The 18631-nt window shown below is 45.9% G+C and overlaps 1 protein-coding gene and 1 long non-coding RNA gene across 2 annotated transcripts in view; both read right to left on the reverse strand.

Annotated features, from left to right (window-relative positions):
* The window catches only part of igsf11 (immunoglobulin superfamily member 11), a 94516-nt gene extending 79945 nt beyond the window's left edge, over window positions 1-14571 (reverse strand). The window contains exon 1 of the mRNA XM_060074332.1: window positions 13990-14571. Coding sequence (XP_059930315.1) covers window positions 13990-14050 — 61 coding nt within the window. The 5' untranslated portion in view covers window positions 14051-14571. The remainder of the gene's footprint in view (window positions 1-13989) is intronic.
* A 1379-nt stretch (window positions 14572-15950) lies between these two features.
* Window positions 15951-18371, reverse strand: LOC132473942 (uncharacterized). The gene is made up of 2 exons (XR_009529511.1): window positions 17431-18371; window positions 15951-16483 (listed from the first exon to the last, which is right to left on the reverse strand). It is a non-coding gene; the product is annotated as an uncharacterized LOC132473942 (long non-coding RNA).
* Window positions 18372-18631: the final 260 nt, after the last annotated feature.

An 18631-nucleotide genomic window follows, 5' to 3' on the forward strand; every position in this document is an offset into this window, starting at 1 on the left:
GGGTTCGGACCGGGGCTCCTGGGGGGAAGGATGCTCTTAATGAACAGAGGGGACTTGTTGATCTCGTTGGGACTGTTGGCCACCTGACCGCATTGACCACGGTGACTGCGATGACCCCGTTGACCATGCTGACCGACCGCGCGGGCCACCCGCCCCGCCGCCTCATGTTGTGCTCACGGCGTTAGCGGCGTTAGTTCCGTCTCAGTTTTTTTCAGAACGTGGAAAAGAAGCGTGTGGAAGCTGACGGAGGGATGGATCACATGACGGCAAGGGGGGTTCACGACACGACCCTAGCCCTCCGAGGGCCTCTCGGAGGACTAGGGTCGAGGGGGGAGGGGGGGGGAGTGTGACGACCCTGACTCAGCAAAATATTTACCCTTGCTTCAACCCAGATACACAATGCTCGAAGCGCAAGTATCGACATGCAGAATACGCACAATTAGCCCGTCACATCTAGCAGCAGCCCCCATGAATGCAGTGCAGTGTGGTTTTCACCAATAGGTTTTCAAACAAACCCGGTACTGATGATAATATGTGGTACAGATGGCACGGTACCGTACCACGCCACATGGTAGCACCAGGCCAAGTGGTAGCGTACGGCAGCCTGGCCCTCCACTGGGCTCTGAGAGGGTGTGTGGGGGAGTGTGGGGGAGGTAGGAGGAGGAGGAGGAGGAGTGGGGTTGCTGGCACCGAGAACAGGGGCCTCCTTGTATTGGCAGATTCACAGTGGCAGGATACATGATGCATTCACATGATAATGAGCCACCGCAGCACGTAAGGCCGCCCCATCGCTCTCTGTCTTTTTTTCCCCCTCTCTCTCTCTCTCTCTCCACTCTCTGTTTGTCTCTATATATTTCTCTCCTTCTCTCTCTCCTCTTTCTCCTTCTCTCTCATTCTCTCTCTTTCTCTCTGTCCCTCCTTCCCTCTATCTCTCTCACCCTCTGCCTCTCTCTCTCTCTCTCCCTTCACCCTTTCTGACATCAGACTATGCGCACATACTCACAGACCTTCACAGCACGGTAACATGCATGCAAATTCGCCATTTGAACATCCATAAATACAGAGAGGGAGACACACACACACACACACACACACACACACACACACACACACACACACACACACACACACACACACACACACACACACACACACACACACACACACACACACACACACACACACACACACAGTGTCTGGCACAGAGCAGCCTGACCACTGGCCTCCCTGTCACCAAGGAGACGGATGCTAAGCAGGCGCCTGGCAGTGACTGACTGGCGTTTAGCATTCAGGACCCCAGAAAGCCATCAGAGAGCGAAAGGGGGCTGAGCAGTCAAATATACGACCCGTGGGTTTGTAAAACCAGCAGACGCATGGAGGAAAGAGCCAAGCGCACGACGCAGAACGTGGAAACGTGGTGAAACGTCAAGGGCGGTACGACGAGCTCACAGAGTCTACGAATATCCCCCAAAAAGATTCACTTTCCGGGAATAACTGAATGCCTCTCCCCCTTCTCCTCGTCACTGCAGGGGCCCAGAAAAAAGGGTTGAATGGCTGCGTCTCGGAGGCGCGTCACAGCGTATGTGAGACGATGCGGAAGAGCACCCTACTTAGAGCGTTAAGAGGGGCATGTGGCACCCACTGACGTCAGTGTTGCAGAGGGCTATTAATAATCATTTCCACCTGATTTGACGCCAGACTCGGGTGGAGGTGGTGGTGTCGGTGGTGTTGGAGGTGAGGGGGAGGGTGGGGTGGGGAGGGGGCACCGCGGTGCAAATTAACTGTAAAAATGAAAGACATGCGTTCCTTTTTTTACTTTTCGCCAGCTCCCACGAAGAAAAGAAGGAAGGGGGAGACGAAGGAAAAAGGAAGAGAAAAGAGAATCAAAAGGGAATGGAAATGAAGCGCTACCGCCGTGTGAAAACTTTAAAGGAAGATGATGAATGAAGGGCGTGGCTCTCTGGAGGGCTTTCAGAGTTGAGCGAGATGATGGATCACATCTCACGGAGGAGAGGAAAGGAACGAGTAAGGAGGGCGAGGGGCCAGAAAGGCAGCAATAGAAAAGCTGAGATTGCATCAGCAGACGCCAAAGCAGCATGGAAGATAAAATCACGTCGTTGTCCTCTGATGGACTCGGAGTCGGAGCATCGACCACGGTGTCACTGGAGCTTCAATCTGCCATCGCTCCTCTCATGTGATTCGCTCCTCTGCAGGCGCATCTCTCAACTGACCTCACACAACCAGGTTACTTAGCAGACGATTGTTTGATCCGAAGCGTCCCATGGGATTAGAGTGTTACAGAGCAGCACGAGGGCAGGCTATCCATCTCCCTGGAGGATCCAACCAAGACCCTTTTAGAATATGACCCAGCTGACTGTCTCGCACCTCAGGCACTAGATTGTCTTTTCTTTCTTCAACCTCAACCGATTAACAGCCAAGGCCCTGTCAGCCGTCGACCTCCGCCACCACCAGCGCAGCTTTATCTACACCTAGCACCACCTTTAACCCTAGGGGAGAGTTTGTAATAACTCGCCCCGTCCACCACACCACATACACCATCATAATGTCTTGTGATGTACCTCCCTGCCACACACACACACACACACACACACACACACACACACACACACACACACACACACACACACACACACACACACACACACACACACACACACACACACACACACACACACACACACACACGTCTGTAATTCAAATGTAGAAACTAGGCTCCCTCCATATTTAACACATTTCCTAACACAGGGGGCTTGATGCATAATGCTCTTCCAAGCTTTTTTCTATCCACTCCACTCCATCCACGCATGTGCTATGTTTTTCTCCCTGGCAGCAGTCCACCGTTGTGTGTCCACATGGTGGACCCGTGTCTTTTACTACACGTTGAGTAGGCTTGATTGTGAAAGGAAAGAATCAGCAGACAGTCCGGCTGATATACCCCCCTTGTTTTTCTCTCTCTGCATCTTCTCTCTCCACACCTCCCCTGGCCAGATGTTACTTCCTGCTTTCTCTACATCCTTCCTGTTCATAGCATCCACTGTTCAGCCGCATTATGAACCCTCCAACCCCTTTCCCTGCCCCTCCATCCATGATATCTTGCACGCCACGGTCCTGAAGAACAATGCCTCATACAAACCGAATCGCTTCACCACATCCGGCAGGGTCTGTTCATCCCAGATTTTAAGCGAGAATTAATTTCACAAAATCAATTGTTTTCCGCCATTGATTTTCTCTGCTCTCTTTTCATGGCGTGCGCGAAGGGGACGTGAGTGGGTGCTGGCGGGCTGCCTGCCATCGGCGGGGCTGTGTTCAGCGACCTGCCTCGCCGCTCTTTTATTCACGCAGTGTTGTGTGATAAACAATGAGCGAGCGACGTCGCGTGTCTCCTCGCGGATCGCCATCGCGGCGGTCTCAACGGGCCTCCTTATTCCAGCCGAGCCCCCGTCCTTTTGATAAAGAGCTTCATTTCATTCATTGTCTTCATTCATATGGAGATAATACAGTCACCACGAGGCGCTCTCTCTCTCTCTCTCTCTCTCTCTCTCTCTCTCTCTCTCTCTCTCTCTCTCTCTCTCTCTCTCTCTCTCTCTCTCTCTCTCTCTCTCTCTCTCTCTCTCTCTCTCTCTCTCTCTCTCTCTCTCTCTCTCTCTCCCTCTCTCTCTCTCTCTCTCTCTCTCTCTCTCTCCCTCTCTCTCTCTCCCTCTCTCTCTCTCCCCCTCTCCTCTCCCTCTCCCCTCTCCCTCCTCTCTCTCTCTCTCTCTCTCTCTCTCTCTCAACAACAGGAACCTCACACAGCACAGCACATCGTTAAAACCCAACTGTAATAAAGAAAAAATGTCAGGCGTGCTACAGGGCCTCCATAAGATGGATGGGCTGATGATCCCGCCATTGATTCGGAGATATGTTTATGGAGGGAAAGATCAACAAAAGGGATCAGACAGAGAGATTGCACCTTCCTCCTCGCCCCTACAAGTCCGGTTCAGTGTGACTGTGTGGCTGACTGTGTGGTTTTTCTAGCGCCACCATGTGATATAAGTGCACTCCGACTGCACAATATTGCTGTGGTGTGATTAGCGTGTGAGATGGAGCACAGGGTGGAATAGCCATGATTGTCTGTGGATAATTACCCAAATTGGTTAGATGGTACTTAATTGGGTTGTTTAAAATTGCTGTGGGGCTAATGTGCATGTGTGTGTGTGTGTGTGTGTGTGTGTGTGTGTGTGTGTTGTTGTGTGTGCATTTAGGGTAGACTAATGAAAAAAATACTCTATTTGTAGGCACAGCCATACAGAAGGCAGTCTCTTTTCTCAGCATCTCTACAGAGACCCCCTTTCGGAGCGTACCTCAATACAATATGAGAACAGGTGCATTAGGTAAAAAGGGCAAGAAACAATAGGACAATGGCAAAGAATTATACTGAGGATAAACACATCAATAAAATGAAATGGGGAGGAGGCATGATGACTTTACAACATCATAGGCTTGTATGTTGGATTAATGTTGGAGTGTCCATTAAAGTCAACGTGTGTCAGGTCTTCAGTGTGTGGGTGCGTGTGCGTGTTTGCAGAAGTGCGTATGCTTGCACATTTGTGAGTAGCAACATGTGTGACCCTGCAAGAGATTTTGTTCATTTCTGACACCGAACCGATCAAATAAAGCCAAAGCTATCTATAATCTATAATCCAGTAGAGCGCCGTGGTGACTGTCAAACCCAGAGACAAAATCTGTTGCAAAGCCCTTCTCGGCTCATGATTTGGGCCATGACTTAATGGTTGTCACATTGTCCTATATCCACCAATGGACGCCCACATACAGTGGTTGTTGCGCTGACTGCAAGCGGTATAACCATCGCCTTAATGTAATAGATCCATATGTGGTCACTTCCTGAACATATCTAAGATACAAATTTAATTCCTCATCTAAATGCAACTCAAACATCTGATGATCTCGTAACATGTTTCATGTTTATCTTCGAACGGGGCAGTTTAACATCATCTTTCTATATTGGTGTATTTTTTGTCATGTATTGCAGTCGGGAATGTATATTCACATTTGTGTACAGAGCCTTGGTCAGAAACAAAACATGTCGCCAGAAACAAATGAAGCAGACTTAGCTTAACCGCAGGAGACAGGCTAATTAGTAATTTTAATGCCTGAGTTAAGTGAATCCGAGCGACAATACATCTAAATTACATCTAATAATTATGACTTGTGAACTGTTTCCCTTCCTTTTCTATTAATATTGCATAACAGGAACAAATCAATAGTAATTGTAATAACCATATTTGTGCTTTAATGGTCTAGAGAAGCCCATCCTGGAGCATTCTCTGGTTAAGTTAGTGTGCGCTGTAGGTTGATGCTCTGTTCATGTTTTATAATAGGATAAAGTGAGCCAGTGGACACTCCATTATTGTGCTGGGCGGCTTCAAAGTCCCTATAATAACCAGAATCGAATTAAAAAGAATTTCACACACACACACACAGACACAGACACACACACACACGTATGTGTGTGTGAAGGTGAAGGGGATGGCAAAGGGGAACTTCACTGCTTCCATATCATTGTGTGTCATGAAGTGTGTGTGTGTGTGTGTGTGTGTGTGTGTGTGTGTGTGTGTGTGTGTGTGTGTGTGTGTGTGTGTGTGTGTGTGTGTGTGTGTGTGTGTGTGTGTGTGTGTGTGTGTCTCTCTGTATGTGTTTTTGCTGGCTATGATCTGGCGCCTCGTGGTCAGGTCAAGCTTTCGGAGGCCGAGTGGATTTGAACAGCATGTTGCTGTCCTGAAGCAGACACCAGGCTTAACAAAACACTGTTTCCTACACAGTGTAGTGTACACCAGCAAGGTCTATGGACAGACAAGGGGATAAGAGACGCACCCACGACTGGGTTTGATCATGGTGTGGTGACTTTGAGTTGTGAGGCTCCCATTGGGCACACAATAACTATTGTTTTGTTGTTGCCATGGTTAGCACTTCATGCCATCTAATACAAAATAATATATACCTTTTTTTTGTGTTTAGGTTTTCGAGGTAAAACATATCAACCATCATTTGTCACATTTAGTACAAACTACATTAAAACAATTAAAACAAAAGAAAAACGTAAGAGTGAAGCAGTCAACTATTCACTGTTGACTGCATTGGTGTGTGTGTGTGGCGTGTGTGGGTGTTATTCACAATCTCAGGTGATCATCGCTAGGCTATGTGGAAGTATTTATGAGCATTTGCCTGCAAATGTGATCTTTGCCAGCGGACAAAGGCATGAACAGGAAGCCTGCCTCTGCTTGTGAGCATGAAAGATGAGTGTGTGTGTGTGTCTGTGTGTGTGTCTGTGTCTGTGTGTGTGTTCCCTGACTTTGCAGAAGCCCACCTGTGCCTCCCTCTTACCGCCCCGCGCGCCTCGTGTTCTACAAGATACCCCAGCGACTAAACCACACAGGTGAAGTCTGCTGTAACAATGCACAGATGGGGTCTCTGACTCTATCTTTCTTTCTCTCTCCCTCTCTTTCTGTATCTCTCCGTCTTTCTCTCGCCTGTTCACTTGCATCAGACCTGACCTGCACTCTCATTTCCCTACTCGAAGGGATGAAGTAGAAAACACTCCTTTAGCCCCTCTGCAGCCATAGCCTCATATATGAAAAGGCGTCTGTCTGTCTGTCTGTCTGTCTGTCTGCCTGTCTGCCTGTCTGCCTGTCTGCCTGTCTGCCTGTCTGCCTGTCTGCCTGTCTGTCTGTGTTTAAGAGGGGGAGGGATTGACAGAATAGCACATTGGGGGAGCAGACATGGAAGACGTAAACTGAACACAAATAAGCAGATAAGAAAGGCACAAGGACCAACCCAAAAATGGAGATGTTTAGCGAAGAGGGGTCGGTAGAAAAAAAAGGAGAAGCAAGACACAAATGGGCTTGTTTATACATGAATTCCTGGCCAGGCATTAAGCACTATGGAATTGAGCCACGCAGGGCTAATGAAGAGGCTCATAAAACAGACTTGCACTTAACAGGTAGCCAAGGCTTTCTTACCATCCATCCATCCATCCATCCTCTATCTAGCATCCATCCATCCATCCATCCTCTGCCCATGGTTCATCCATCCATCCATCCATCCTCTGCCCATGGTTCATCCATCCATCCATCCATCCTCTGCCCATGGTTCATTCATCCATCCATCCATCCTCTGCCCATGGTTCATTCATCCATCCATCCATCCTCTGCCCATGGTTCATTCATTCATCCATCCATCCTCTGCCCATGGTTCATTCATTCATCCATCCATCCTCTGCCCATGGTTCATTCATCCATCCATCCATCCTCTGCCCATGGTTCATTCATTCATCCATCCATCCTCTGCCCATGGTTCATTCATTCATCCATCCATCCTCTGCCCATGGTTCATTCATTCATCCATCCATCCTCTGCCCATGGTTCATTCATCCATCCATCCATCCTCTGCCCATGGTTCATTCATTCATCCATCCATCCTCTGCCCATGGTTCATTCATCCATCCATCCATCCTCTGCCCATGGTTCATTCATTCATCCATCCATCTATCCTCCATCAATCTATCCATCCACCAACCATCCATCCATTCATCCATCCTCCTACCCCCATCCATCCATCTATTCACCGGCCAAGTGAACCGCATATTTCACAACGACTACCTTGTCTAACTTTGATGGAATAAAACAGAATGAGAACACACTGGCCCAGTTGTCGGTCGAGGAAAGTAGTGTGACAACCTGTTCCGTTAATGAAGAACATATGTGCACGAAAAGGCCTGGGGCATTTTAATTACAGACATTCTGTCAAATTGTCTCCCTCTCTCTCTCATGCCTCTGCTATTGTGTCTCTACAGTCCTCAACAGCAGAGAACCCAAAGCCACACGATGTCCAAACTCAAGTCCATCGACTACGCAGGCAGGTGTTAAGGTTTGTGGAAAAAATAAATGAGGAAGTCATAGACTATGGAAGTCCTCAAGTGACTCGCTTTTTACAATCAATGCTAACAATGCCAATGTGGCCCCCCTTCAACCTTTACAAGCTGAGAGAGAGAGAGAGAGAGAGAGAGAGAGAGAGAGAGAGAGAGAGAGAGAGAGAGAGAGAGAGAGAGAGAGAGAGAGAGAGAGAGAGAGAGAGAGAGAGAGAGAGAGAGAGAGAGAGAGAATGCAGGGCCGGCGACAGCCAATCATTTTCTAAATCACATTCTTCTCGTCTATGAAATTATCTATAGTGCATTTTTAGAGCCAATTTATGGTAAATTGCAAAGTCATAGGGATTTCAACAGTCTCGTAATTTCCGTTGCGCAAGCCGGCGCAATATTCTCTTATTTGATCAGAACCATGTCCCCGGGCCACTAATGGTGCCTGTGTGCATAATTCCGGCGAGGGGTGTCCAGGATATTGAAGCTGTCCGCCGGTGGGATGCTTTGTGGGTGGACAGTTTGGATTATCAATGGCTGCGAGGTCATTTTGCTTTGGTACAGATCAACTGACAAATCAATTTTGAATTAACGACACTGGGTCACTGAAGATCAGGCAGTAGGCTTACAGGCAGTGATATATATATTCAATGACTACATAGGGAGTGTGTTTGCAAACTCATTTGTTGGGCATACTGTATCTGACTCCCAATCCACCGCAGGCGTTCAATAATTGTATTTACTTGAACTTTTCACCAGGGACCACGTTTCTTTACATGGGTCCTCACAGTTCTAAAACTGGTTGACGTAAAGGTTATCCGCTTCTAGTGTTTGGCCACAATGAGATATTGTTTAATGGATCGCACTTTTGCTTTTGTAAGTTGGTTACTCATAACTCTTGGGAAAACGTGAGAACATAATCCAATTAAGGTTTTTAGAACCAAGCCCTGTGCATGATGCTCACGCATCCTGAAAGCTACTCTACTAAAGACGGGGGGAACAACTGCACACATGCTGAATGCTACTGAATGAATGCACCAAACAAGGAAAAAAAGAGACCCACAACAACACAGCTTGAAACCTGATGAACTGCATTGTCGTTATACTGAACCATGACTCTGATGGTGAGCCAGCCGGCGAGACTCCTGTGAGATGCTTCTGAACCCAGACGACCATCTGAGCTGCAGTCTGAGAGAACCCTGGGAGGGGGCCCACTGTATTGTGAGTGGTGGAGCGTGGTGATGAGGTCATTCGAAGGCAGGGAGACACTACCTCCTTGGAGAGATGCAATATTGTTTGGCCATGGGGACACACACACATATACACACACACACACACACGTGGCACAGGCTAACTCATAATAAAGCAAACGCATCTCAATAATATTGATTTGAGCTTCTCCGGATTTTCCAGGATAAACACAGTCCCTATTCCTTGTAGACATCTCCCCAAACAGCCTCATGTCTAACATTGACGGATTGTTACAATGTATCACACACACACACTCCACAGACTTTGTTTAGGAAACATCATATGATGCAAGACCTAATTAGCATGGCTCGTTAACCGAAGCAATCAATGGAATTTGGTTTTATATTAGTTGAATATATCAGTACATTGATATGTCGTTTTAGGGCGTGGGGGAGTTGGTGAGTGATGTTCTACGATATTTTGAATATATGAAGCAGAAGCTCTAAAAATATGTACAGAGACATGCCGCTCACATTGCATAGATTCAGCTTTACAAATTCAGCTTTACAAAGGTAAAGCTGAATTGGAATTTAAGGTGTATGTCAAGGCAGAAACTGCTATTCATTGGGTTGTTTGCCAGACATTTTTCAACCAATTGTCATGGGAGACTAATTGCTATGTACAATAAATGGGCTCATCTACTATGCAACTGTAAGAAATCTGAAAAAAAAAATGTCTTTGTCTACGGTGGTCTTGACCGTTTCTTAGTGCACATAAGGAACGGCTGTTATCCTACCTAATTAGGACAAATACCTCACCTAACATCCACTGTGGAAGGGGCCACAGAGGTGAGCATAGCCCACATGCCGTGATTAATCCAAACGGCGAAATGAAAACGCGCTTATTTTAAAGCGAGTTTTCTAATCTCATAGTGTTATTTCCTACCACCGCCCACTGGCCCCATCCGCTCCCTCACCGCTCCCCCCCCCCACAGGTTCCTCCCGGACACATTTCGAGGTCGGTCCAAATCCGTCCAAGACCCAGTTAGAAGCACATCCGGTTGAGTCCCTACAACATCTCTGGGTCTGTCCCGATTCAACTCCAAACTCAACTTCAGCAACTTTTTTGGGATTAAAGGTGTTGCCCACCCGGAAGGCAAACCCCCCCCCCACCCCCCCCCCCCCCCCCACCCTAAGGACCGCAGGCCCGATCTGGGGCGGGAACACAGATGTTGAACCCAACAGTGCAGTCTGGGGACTCGGGTGAGGAGGAGAGGGATGGGCGGGGCTTAATATGTCCTTAAGATACTCTCTCTCACTCTTTCTCTCTCTCTCTCTCTCTCTCTCTCTCTCTCTCTCTCTCTCTCTCACTCTCTCTCTCTCTCTCCCTCTCTACTCTGAATTTCAGCCTATCTTTTATTCATACACATCCCCCGGAATGGCTTGTCTCTCTGCCATCATCTGAGGTTGTTTCTCAGCCTCTGTCATTCACACACACACACACACACACACACACACACACATGTGCACACGTACACACGCCCGCACGCACATTAATGCACACGCTCACATGCACTTTTGCAAGCGGTCCCAGAGCTCTTATAATTTTTTGAGAGTCTATTTTTAGTGTGAAAAGTAATTGAGGTGGAAAGTTCCATCTGTCCAACACACTCATATCCAGCTGCTCCTTTTTAGCAGCCGGCTGAGAGAGGAGGTGAAAAAAAAGCACTACTTACGCATCAATTTGCCAGATAAAACTGACGTGGACAGGGTTTTTTCACTTCTTTTTTGGGTAACTATCTGTTCTGCATCAATAGGATGTTTTCATCAAAGGTTCGAGTGCTTGAGGTGCTTTCAGTTGCAGAAAAAAAAGAGGTTTGCTTTGAAAGATGAGCTTTGATTATGGAGAGAGTGAGCCGTGAACGCTCTTGGTCACCTCTCCAACAAATCAGGCCCTCCTCTCATCACTCTCTCTCCGCATGGCCACTTGTTATCCCCACTCGACTCCAGTTAACTCTGTTCACCTCCACAAAAGTTAAATGGTAAAAAATAACTGAATTGTCAGACTTGTTGAATTGTGCAAAATGTTTCACAAGCCTCCTCTCCCTGTGAAAAAGCATGCACACACACACGTGTGCCTTGGTAACCGTATTGATCCTGCAGCCAATGTGCTACATTATATACGACTGGGTGATTGAACATATAAAAATAATAAATGACAGAATAGTGAATCACAAACACAGCATGCAAATATCATGAAATGAGAGAGAGAGAGAGCCTAAGGCAGACAGGGACATCATGCACATAAACCACACATCCCATGTCATGTGAGTGCCGTGATTAGTTTTAAACGCACGGGGGCAAGTGGGGAACTAAGAACGCTTTGTGTCCCTCAAGGACAAAAAACATCAGAGGCATCCTGGGCAAGCGTTCCCTCCAAGCATATCTTGCAGTCTATCATGTTGTTACATGGAAAAGCTAAGAGGCCACAAACCAACTCCTGTTGAATTCTGCTGAAATGGCGAGTGTGTATCACTGGAGGCACAGGGGAAAGTCCAGACAAAAGCTGATCCAATCGGTCCATTAACACCGAGCCAAATCATTGCCTATTCCGATGATTCCCAGAATGTCTATATCAGGCCCTTTATCTTTGGTTTCACGCTCTACGGGCGGCTCTGAATACTCTGCCACTTGTGCCTGTGTGCTCACCCAGCTGCAAGATGGCGACCGCAAACGGGAGAAAAAAAAAAAAGAGTGATGCAATTTTAATGTTCAGCTTGGGGAGGCGCGTGCTTGTCAGCCGGTCACGAGAGACAGCCTGTCCAGCGCTCGTGTTGACTGTGTGACAAGGACACCTGCGGTGAGAAGCACGCAACACCGAACTCCTGTCCCCAGCATTGGGGAGCACGTCTCTCTCACGTATTCTGCGCCCCTTTCCAAAAGAAAGAAACAGTCTTTGAACACTGTTGCGTATTATACGGCCAACAAACACACATAGCATGGTGAGTGTTTGTGTATGGTTGTGTGTGTATGTGTGCATGGATATGTGTGGGCCTGCGTGTGCGTGCATGTGTGCACGCATTTTTGTATGTGTGCCTGTGTGTGTGTGTGTGTGTGTGTGTGTGTGTGTGTGTGTGTGTGTGTGTGTGTGTGTGTGTGTGTGTTTTTGTGACAACCAGAAAAAGGACCAAGGGACGGTAACTGTGGACCTTGGAGTTTTCCAAGGGCATAAACAGGGAACATGAAGTCTTACCTAAAGCAAGGTGTCTGCCATCCTGGCCCAGCAGCTCATTACGACACGATAACTCAAGTCAGCGCTTACATAACCTGATCAATGGGAGTGGATAGTGACACGCTCCACATGCAGGGGGTGGAGGAGGACACTGATACAACCAGGCAAAACAAACAGGCACACAAATGACCAATCAATGCACACGTCTGCTGCTGCAGCAGTTACTCACTGGAATATTGGCCCTTCTCCCTGTAGATGTACCAGATGAAATTGCCTGTGTGTGCGTGTGTTTAAACAGGTTTGATGGTACATCTGCTCTCGTTGCCTCTGAAGTTTGCTTTTGTTCCCACCCAGAGAAGTTATATATTGAGGTGTCATTTTAAATCGTCCAATGGTTTATAGCAATAAGTCCAAAAATAAGATTTTCCCCCAAACAATGAGAACCTCAGCGAAATAAACAATACTATTGTTATGACCGGCGTGTGCGCGCAGTCCCCCTGAGTGAGCATGGGGGGCCGGCCATGCACGAGCAGCCCATAACTAACCGCTCCAGTGAAGCACCTTGCAATCAGAGGTAGACTCAATCTCGTACCCCAGTGTGTGGGACTCTTCAGCTGACGTGTCTTTAATTGACCTGTCACCTCGGTACAGTTGCCCGTGAATTGAGGTGAGGCTGAAGTAATTGGCCCTCTAAATTGGGTTTGGGGACTTTAAGTGTTTATTCTGATAAAGGCCTGATTATTTCCTCCAGTACAATTGTTGATTTATTCCCATGGACGGAAAACACGTCCAAAAAACACATTGAATAGCCTACAAGAGCATATAGCGAATAAAAAGTGAATTCGTCAGGAAAAGACGAAGATCATCCCTTAAAAATGAATACCTTGTGGTTAAAAAATAGTGTAGGCTACATATAGACTATAGTATGTTCCTTATCGTCGTATGTTTTTTGTAGATCCCATAGGTTTCGCTCCCTAATCGCTGCCTCACTGTTGATAACGAGGTCTGTGTTGTGTCACATGCACCGTGTTCCTCTTAATCGCGGGGATTACTGGCGCAGCCCTACACCGTCTGCTCCCGTTTCTATTTCAAATCACCCGGACGTCCCACCACACTGGTGTGGGACCCCGGCACCATGACAGCGTAGCGTGCTCGCAAAGTTACGGGATGAATTTGTTTTCCCCCGAGCAATTAAAAGTGCGTCTTCTTCTTGAGAAGTGCAGGAGGACCATGCTGTAGTGCTTTGGTTTGTGTGGAGATGCCCGGGATAGCAGAATCACGCATGTTGAGGAGGGGATCACATGGCTTCATGGGATCTGGAGATGACGTTGGCACGATATATATATTTTTTCATGTTATTGTAGATAGAGTAAAGGCCTACATCTGTTTGGAAAATACTGACAAACAAGACCATTGGTAATGACTTAATAAGTGGTTTATAGGAAAGGAATGGGATTTAACTTAATAAAAATAGTACAATTGTGCAAAAATCCACAGGGTGCTGCATGCTTCCAGTAAATATACTACATGCTCCCAGTAAACATACTGCATTCTTCCAGTGAACATGGCACTGTGGAACAAGTAGCCTAGAGACGAGAGCTGCGACTCAAGTTGTAGGGAAACGGAAAACTTACCCTCCATGCAAAAAATGACAATCCAGGCTATCCAAAGGTCCGAGTTATGAAACTTCAACATGGTTCCTAGTGGCTCAGTGAGTCTCTGGGACTCAGTATCACCTCCTCGCTGAGTTCAAATGTCTTCTTGAACTCAGTGTGTCGTCGGATTGAAAGAAGCTTCCCCGCGCCTCGGCATACGTGAAAGCAGATATCAACCGCAAAGCATGCGCGAGAAGAAAGCGCGTAAAATGTTTCCAAAGTTCTCCGTCCTTCCGCGATGAGAGCGGTTCACTTGTTCTGCGCTCGTGTTGTGCTCCTCTCTTCTAGTTCTCCGTTAGTTCCTCCACCGCTGCTGCTGCTCCATCCACACACGCTTCCTAACACCGTTCGGCAGTTCCCCGGTCACCACTCAACTCAATCACAAAATCATCCGTGGCTGACTGGTTGTAGTTATCATTACATTAACTGACACAACATTGGAAAGTGTCTTTTCTCTTCGGGTTGCTCACTCTCATACGCGCCCTGTGCGCCATGGTCTGCCGTCGCTGGCTCGCGCTCCACCTGCTGCAGCAGCGATCTATTTGGAACGCTTGATTGAGACAAGAGGGAGACCGGGTGTTGCCAGGATACCGCTGACGCCACTGAGGAGGAGACACGTCAGCGCCCCCCCTGGCGAGGATGGAATTACAGGATACCTCAGTATGCACAGCGGAGAGATGGGAAGAGGAAAAGACCATTGGTAACCTTTTACAATAAAGGTACATTAACCATTAAGTACGTTTATGCAGTAATGATAATTAACTTTACTAATTAACATTTAACTATTCGTGTATCATTCACAAATGGTGTTCAAGTTTAATAATGCTGGTCATTTTAACTAAGGAATTATTGTAGACTTTATTTAATAGGGTTAGGGTTAATCCTAAACCTAATCCAGGACCACTACTAAGTATCGGAGATGGTGTGCGAGTGCAACCAGAGATACTTTAACTAACAAGAACTCAACTACAAAGGCAAAACTCTAACCCTTAACCCTAAACTTAACCTCTATGCTCATGTTATTCAATAGGTATTGCTGAATTAACTAATTTTAATTAAAGGTTAATGATTGGACCCTTATTGAAAAGTGTTATTGGTCCATTTATTTGGATTGTTACATTCAGGCCCTTATCCTTCATAGTTCTTGTTTGCAAGGTTTAGTTTTACAAGTTTAAAAGAATAATAATAATAATAATAATAATAATAATAATAATAATAATAATAGTAATAATATATTTAATTTAGAGGCGCCTTTCAAGGCACCCAAGGTCACCTTACAGAGCATAAAATTATCATAAATCGTTTAAAAACAAGACATTGTGGAAAAAACAACAAAAGCAAAACAAAACAAACAAACAATCAAGACAGTGATCAGTTAGACGTTGTGTGCGAGTTTGAACAGGTGAGTTTTGAGTTGTGACTTGAAGGTTGTAATGGTGTCTGACTGTTACAAGAATGGATGGTGTCGACTCGGGACCCCAACCTGATGGGGGATAGTGCCCTACGGTTTGATACAGGGATCTGATGGATAGAAATTGGACATGAGCATGTAAGTAGGATTTCTGTCGAGTTTCACTGAACTCTGCTACAAATACACGTAGTTCTCTGACGAACAATGTATAACGGCAGTAGCAGAGTACATTTTCATTCACATTTAGGGCATTTAGCAGACGCTCTTATCCAAAACGTCTTACAATAAGTATATTTGTCAAGGGAAACAATATAGCGGTGACGGTACAGTAATGAAGTTCATAGAACCAAGTGCCAAGCACTAACAATTGTTAGGTTATTCCATTCCCCGTATACAACAAAGCTAGCTAGGATAAGATGCTACACAATGCTAAGTGCTATTTTTAAGTGCAAGGACATACAACATACAATAAGTTTGTACATTAAGTGCCAGGACGTAACACATACAATAAGGGCGTGAGAGGGGTGTGGGTGTGTGTGTGTGTGTGTGTGTGTGTGTGTGTGTGTGTGTGTGTGTGTGTGTGTGTGTGTGTGTGTGTGTGTGTGTGTGTGCGTGTGTGTGCGTGTGTGTGTGTGTGTGTGTGTGTGGTGGGGGGGTGGGGGTGGGGGGGGGAGGCTATGCAGAGTCTAGTATAATAAGTGAGTCATGAAGTGCAGAGTGAAAGAATCTAGACGCCTCATTCTCTTTTACTTTTGTTTGTCCACTGCTGGAATAAGAGTAAAAGAACAGGCTGTCGTTGCATGTCTAGATTACTAAACCTTTGTTTTTATTGATGAGTGAATCAGAGTAACCAAAGTTCCCATCTGAACTCCTTCCCTGCTCTGATGGCTGCTGGCCATGGAGTCCTGGAGTTCAGTGTTGAAAGGAGCAGGGGGAACATTGGATTTATTGGCCTCCGCAGATTCTGTCGGGCCTCTTTTCTTCAGTCGCGGAGGAGTTCTTCACCGCCAAAGTCACCGTCAACGCTGCTGGGGGTCTAATCTCTGACATGCACGCACGCACCTACACACGCACACACACACACACACACACACACACACACACACACACACACACACACAAAAACACACACACACACACACACACACACACACACACACACACACACACACACACACACACACACACACACACACACACACACACACACACACACACACACACACACACACACACTCAGTCAGTCATGTGAAGGCATCCCTTAGGCAAAAAAATTGACAATGCTTCCCCTATATCAGAATCCAAAAAGAGATCTAAAGACAATATGTTTTTGTTTGTTTCTTTTGTGTTAATTCCATATTTGCTGAAGCTATTTGTGCTTCTTGCAGCTGCTCAAACATGGCACATAAATGCTCCCAAGGAGGGAGGTGGAGACGCCACTGCCACAGTGGGTATTTGTCCACAGTCTCAGATTGAAGGTTTCAGTCAATCCTTCATGTAGGTCCATGGATATCTCCCCCTACTATTACTGATATTAGATCCATTGGAAATTAATATCGTTTAGTTTCAGCAAAATCTTTACCATAGGCTCAAAGCAACAGAAATTGACGAGAAGAAGCATGGGAGACAATGTTGTTGTCAGGGAGTGTTGTTATCAAGATCTCGAATGACACCGTTGGCAAGAACCACAGTTTGGTCCGGTTTGATAGACATTCAGTCATCAGTTTTATTAGTTTTAGTCTTATTATATGAACATTTATCTTCTCTATCTCACATACTCACTAACACACACACACACACACACACACACACACACACACACACACACACACACACACACACACACACACACACACGTTTGCTTTGTAAGCCTAATATTTTATATTTTTGAATGTATTAAGCCAGCATGGTTTCTTAACCTCGACTGCACGTGTCTGTCTCAATTAATGTTTTTAATATTTTCTGAATGCATAAAAGTTAATAGAAAATATATGTATATATAGCCTTACGCGTTATTTGTTGCTTGTATGTGCCAATCATCAATGCTTGAGTATTTGTGAATGTTGAAACGTCTTCAGGCGGTTTATGGTTGGAAGGTTACAAATAACCGACTGTTACATGCTGCCATCTAGTGGGAAAAACAGTAACAACATTAAAAAATAGATCATGTTTCTGTTAGTCTTTTTAAGCTGCAGAAGAGTCCATAAAGGTGATCTAGTATTTCCACTGAGCTGCACATTCTCATGAGCCATTTAATGTCACTTATAAAGCCTGTCCGCTAAATTGCTGCATTCTTATCTTGTGCACCTTAAGATTAGTAATGTTCATATGTACATGAGAGTATGCCTTGTCATCATCTTGGTGACCACAGCTGTTGTTGAGTGGGCCTGTGTGTAAGTGTGGGCGTTGTCAATGTAATAAATTAGTAAACTAGATGTATTACTTTAGACACAATAGGTGCAATGTTGGTTGTGGCATCAGTTGCAACCGATTCTGATTCATTCTTTATTCCAAGAGGATAAAGAGTTTCACAGTTGGAAAATGGCAAGGGACACAATATCACAACATCAAGGGTTTGTTGCTGATGAAACCGTGGATCCATAATCCATCGGATGGAGGGAGCGGAGGGGGCTGGAATTATGGCCAGTGAATGAGGTGGGGTATGTAGGTGTGCACTGCTGTCCATGCTGCTAAATCCTGTTCTAATGTTTCCTCATGACGAGTAAGGGTTCCTGGGGTATCTGGTTCCAAAATTAGCCTTATTTTATTATTATGAATACTTAGGATGGAGGTCATAGTCATCGAGGATGACTATGAATAGGTCAGAGTTCAAGTTTTTAACCATTGTACACCTTCTATTCATCATGCCGAGAATGAGGAAGAGTATGATTATTAAGGGCGTGAACAGAGGACTTGGAGAAAGTAGATTTGCTTGTTTAAGAGGGAGGGGCAGGGAGCCACACCAAGAATTCCTGTCAGGTGTGTTTTTTTCTCTCCATTAAACAAGCACTGTTGACAGCTTCAACATGACCATGTTGATGCAGGACAAAATGAATGTTTGAAGGTTTTAAATACTTCCAGGGATATAACTGATGCAAAGGCCAATACAACATGACTCAAGCTGTACCTCGTGACCATCGGTGAAAGTTATTATACAGTAAATAATGTTTGTGATTGTAATTGCTTGCGTAATCCTACAAAACCATGAAC

This window comes from Gadus macrocephalus, chromosome 16 (genome assembly GCF_031168955.1).
Source record: "Gadus macrocephalus chromosome 16, ASM3116895v1".
NCBI classification, from domain to species: Eukaryota; Metazoa; Chordata; class Actinopteri; order Gadiformes; family Gadidae; genus Gadus; species Gadus macrocephalus.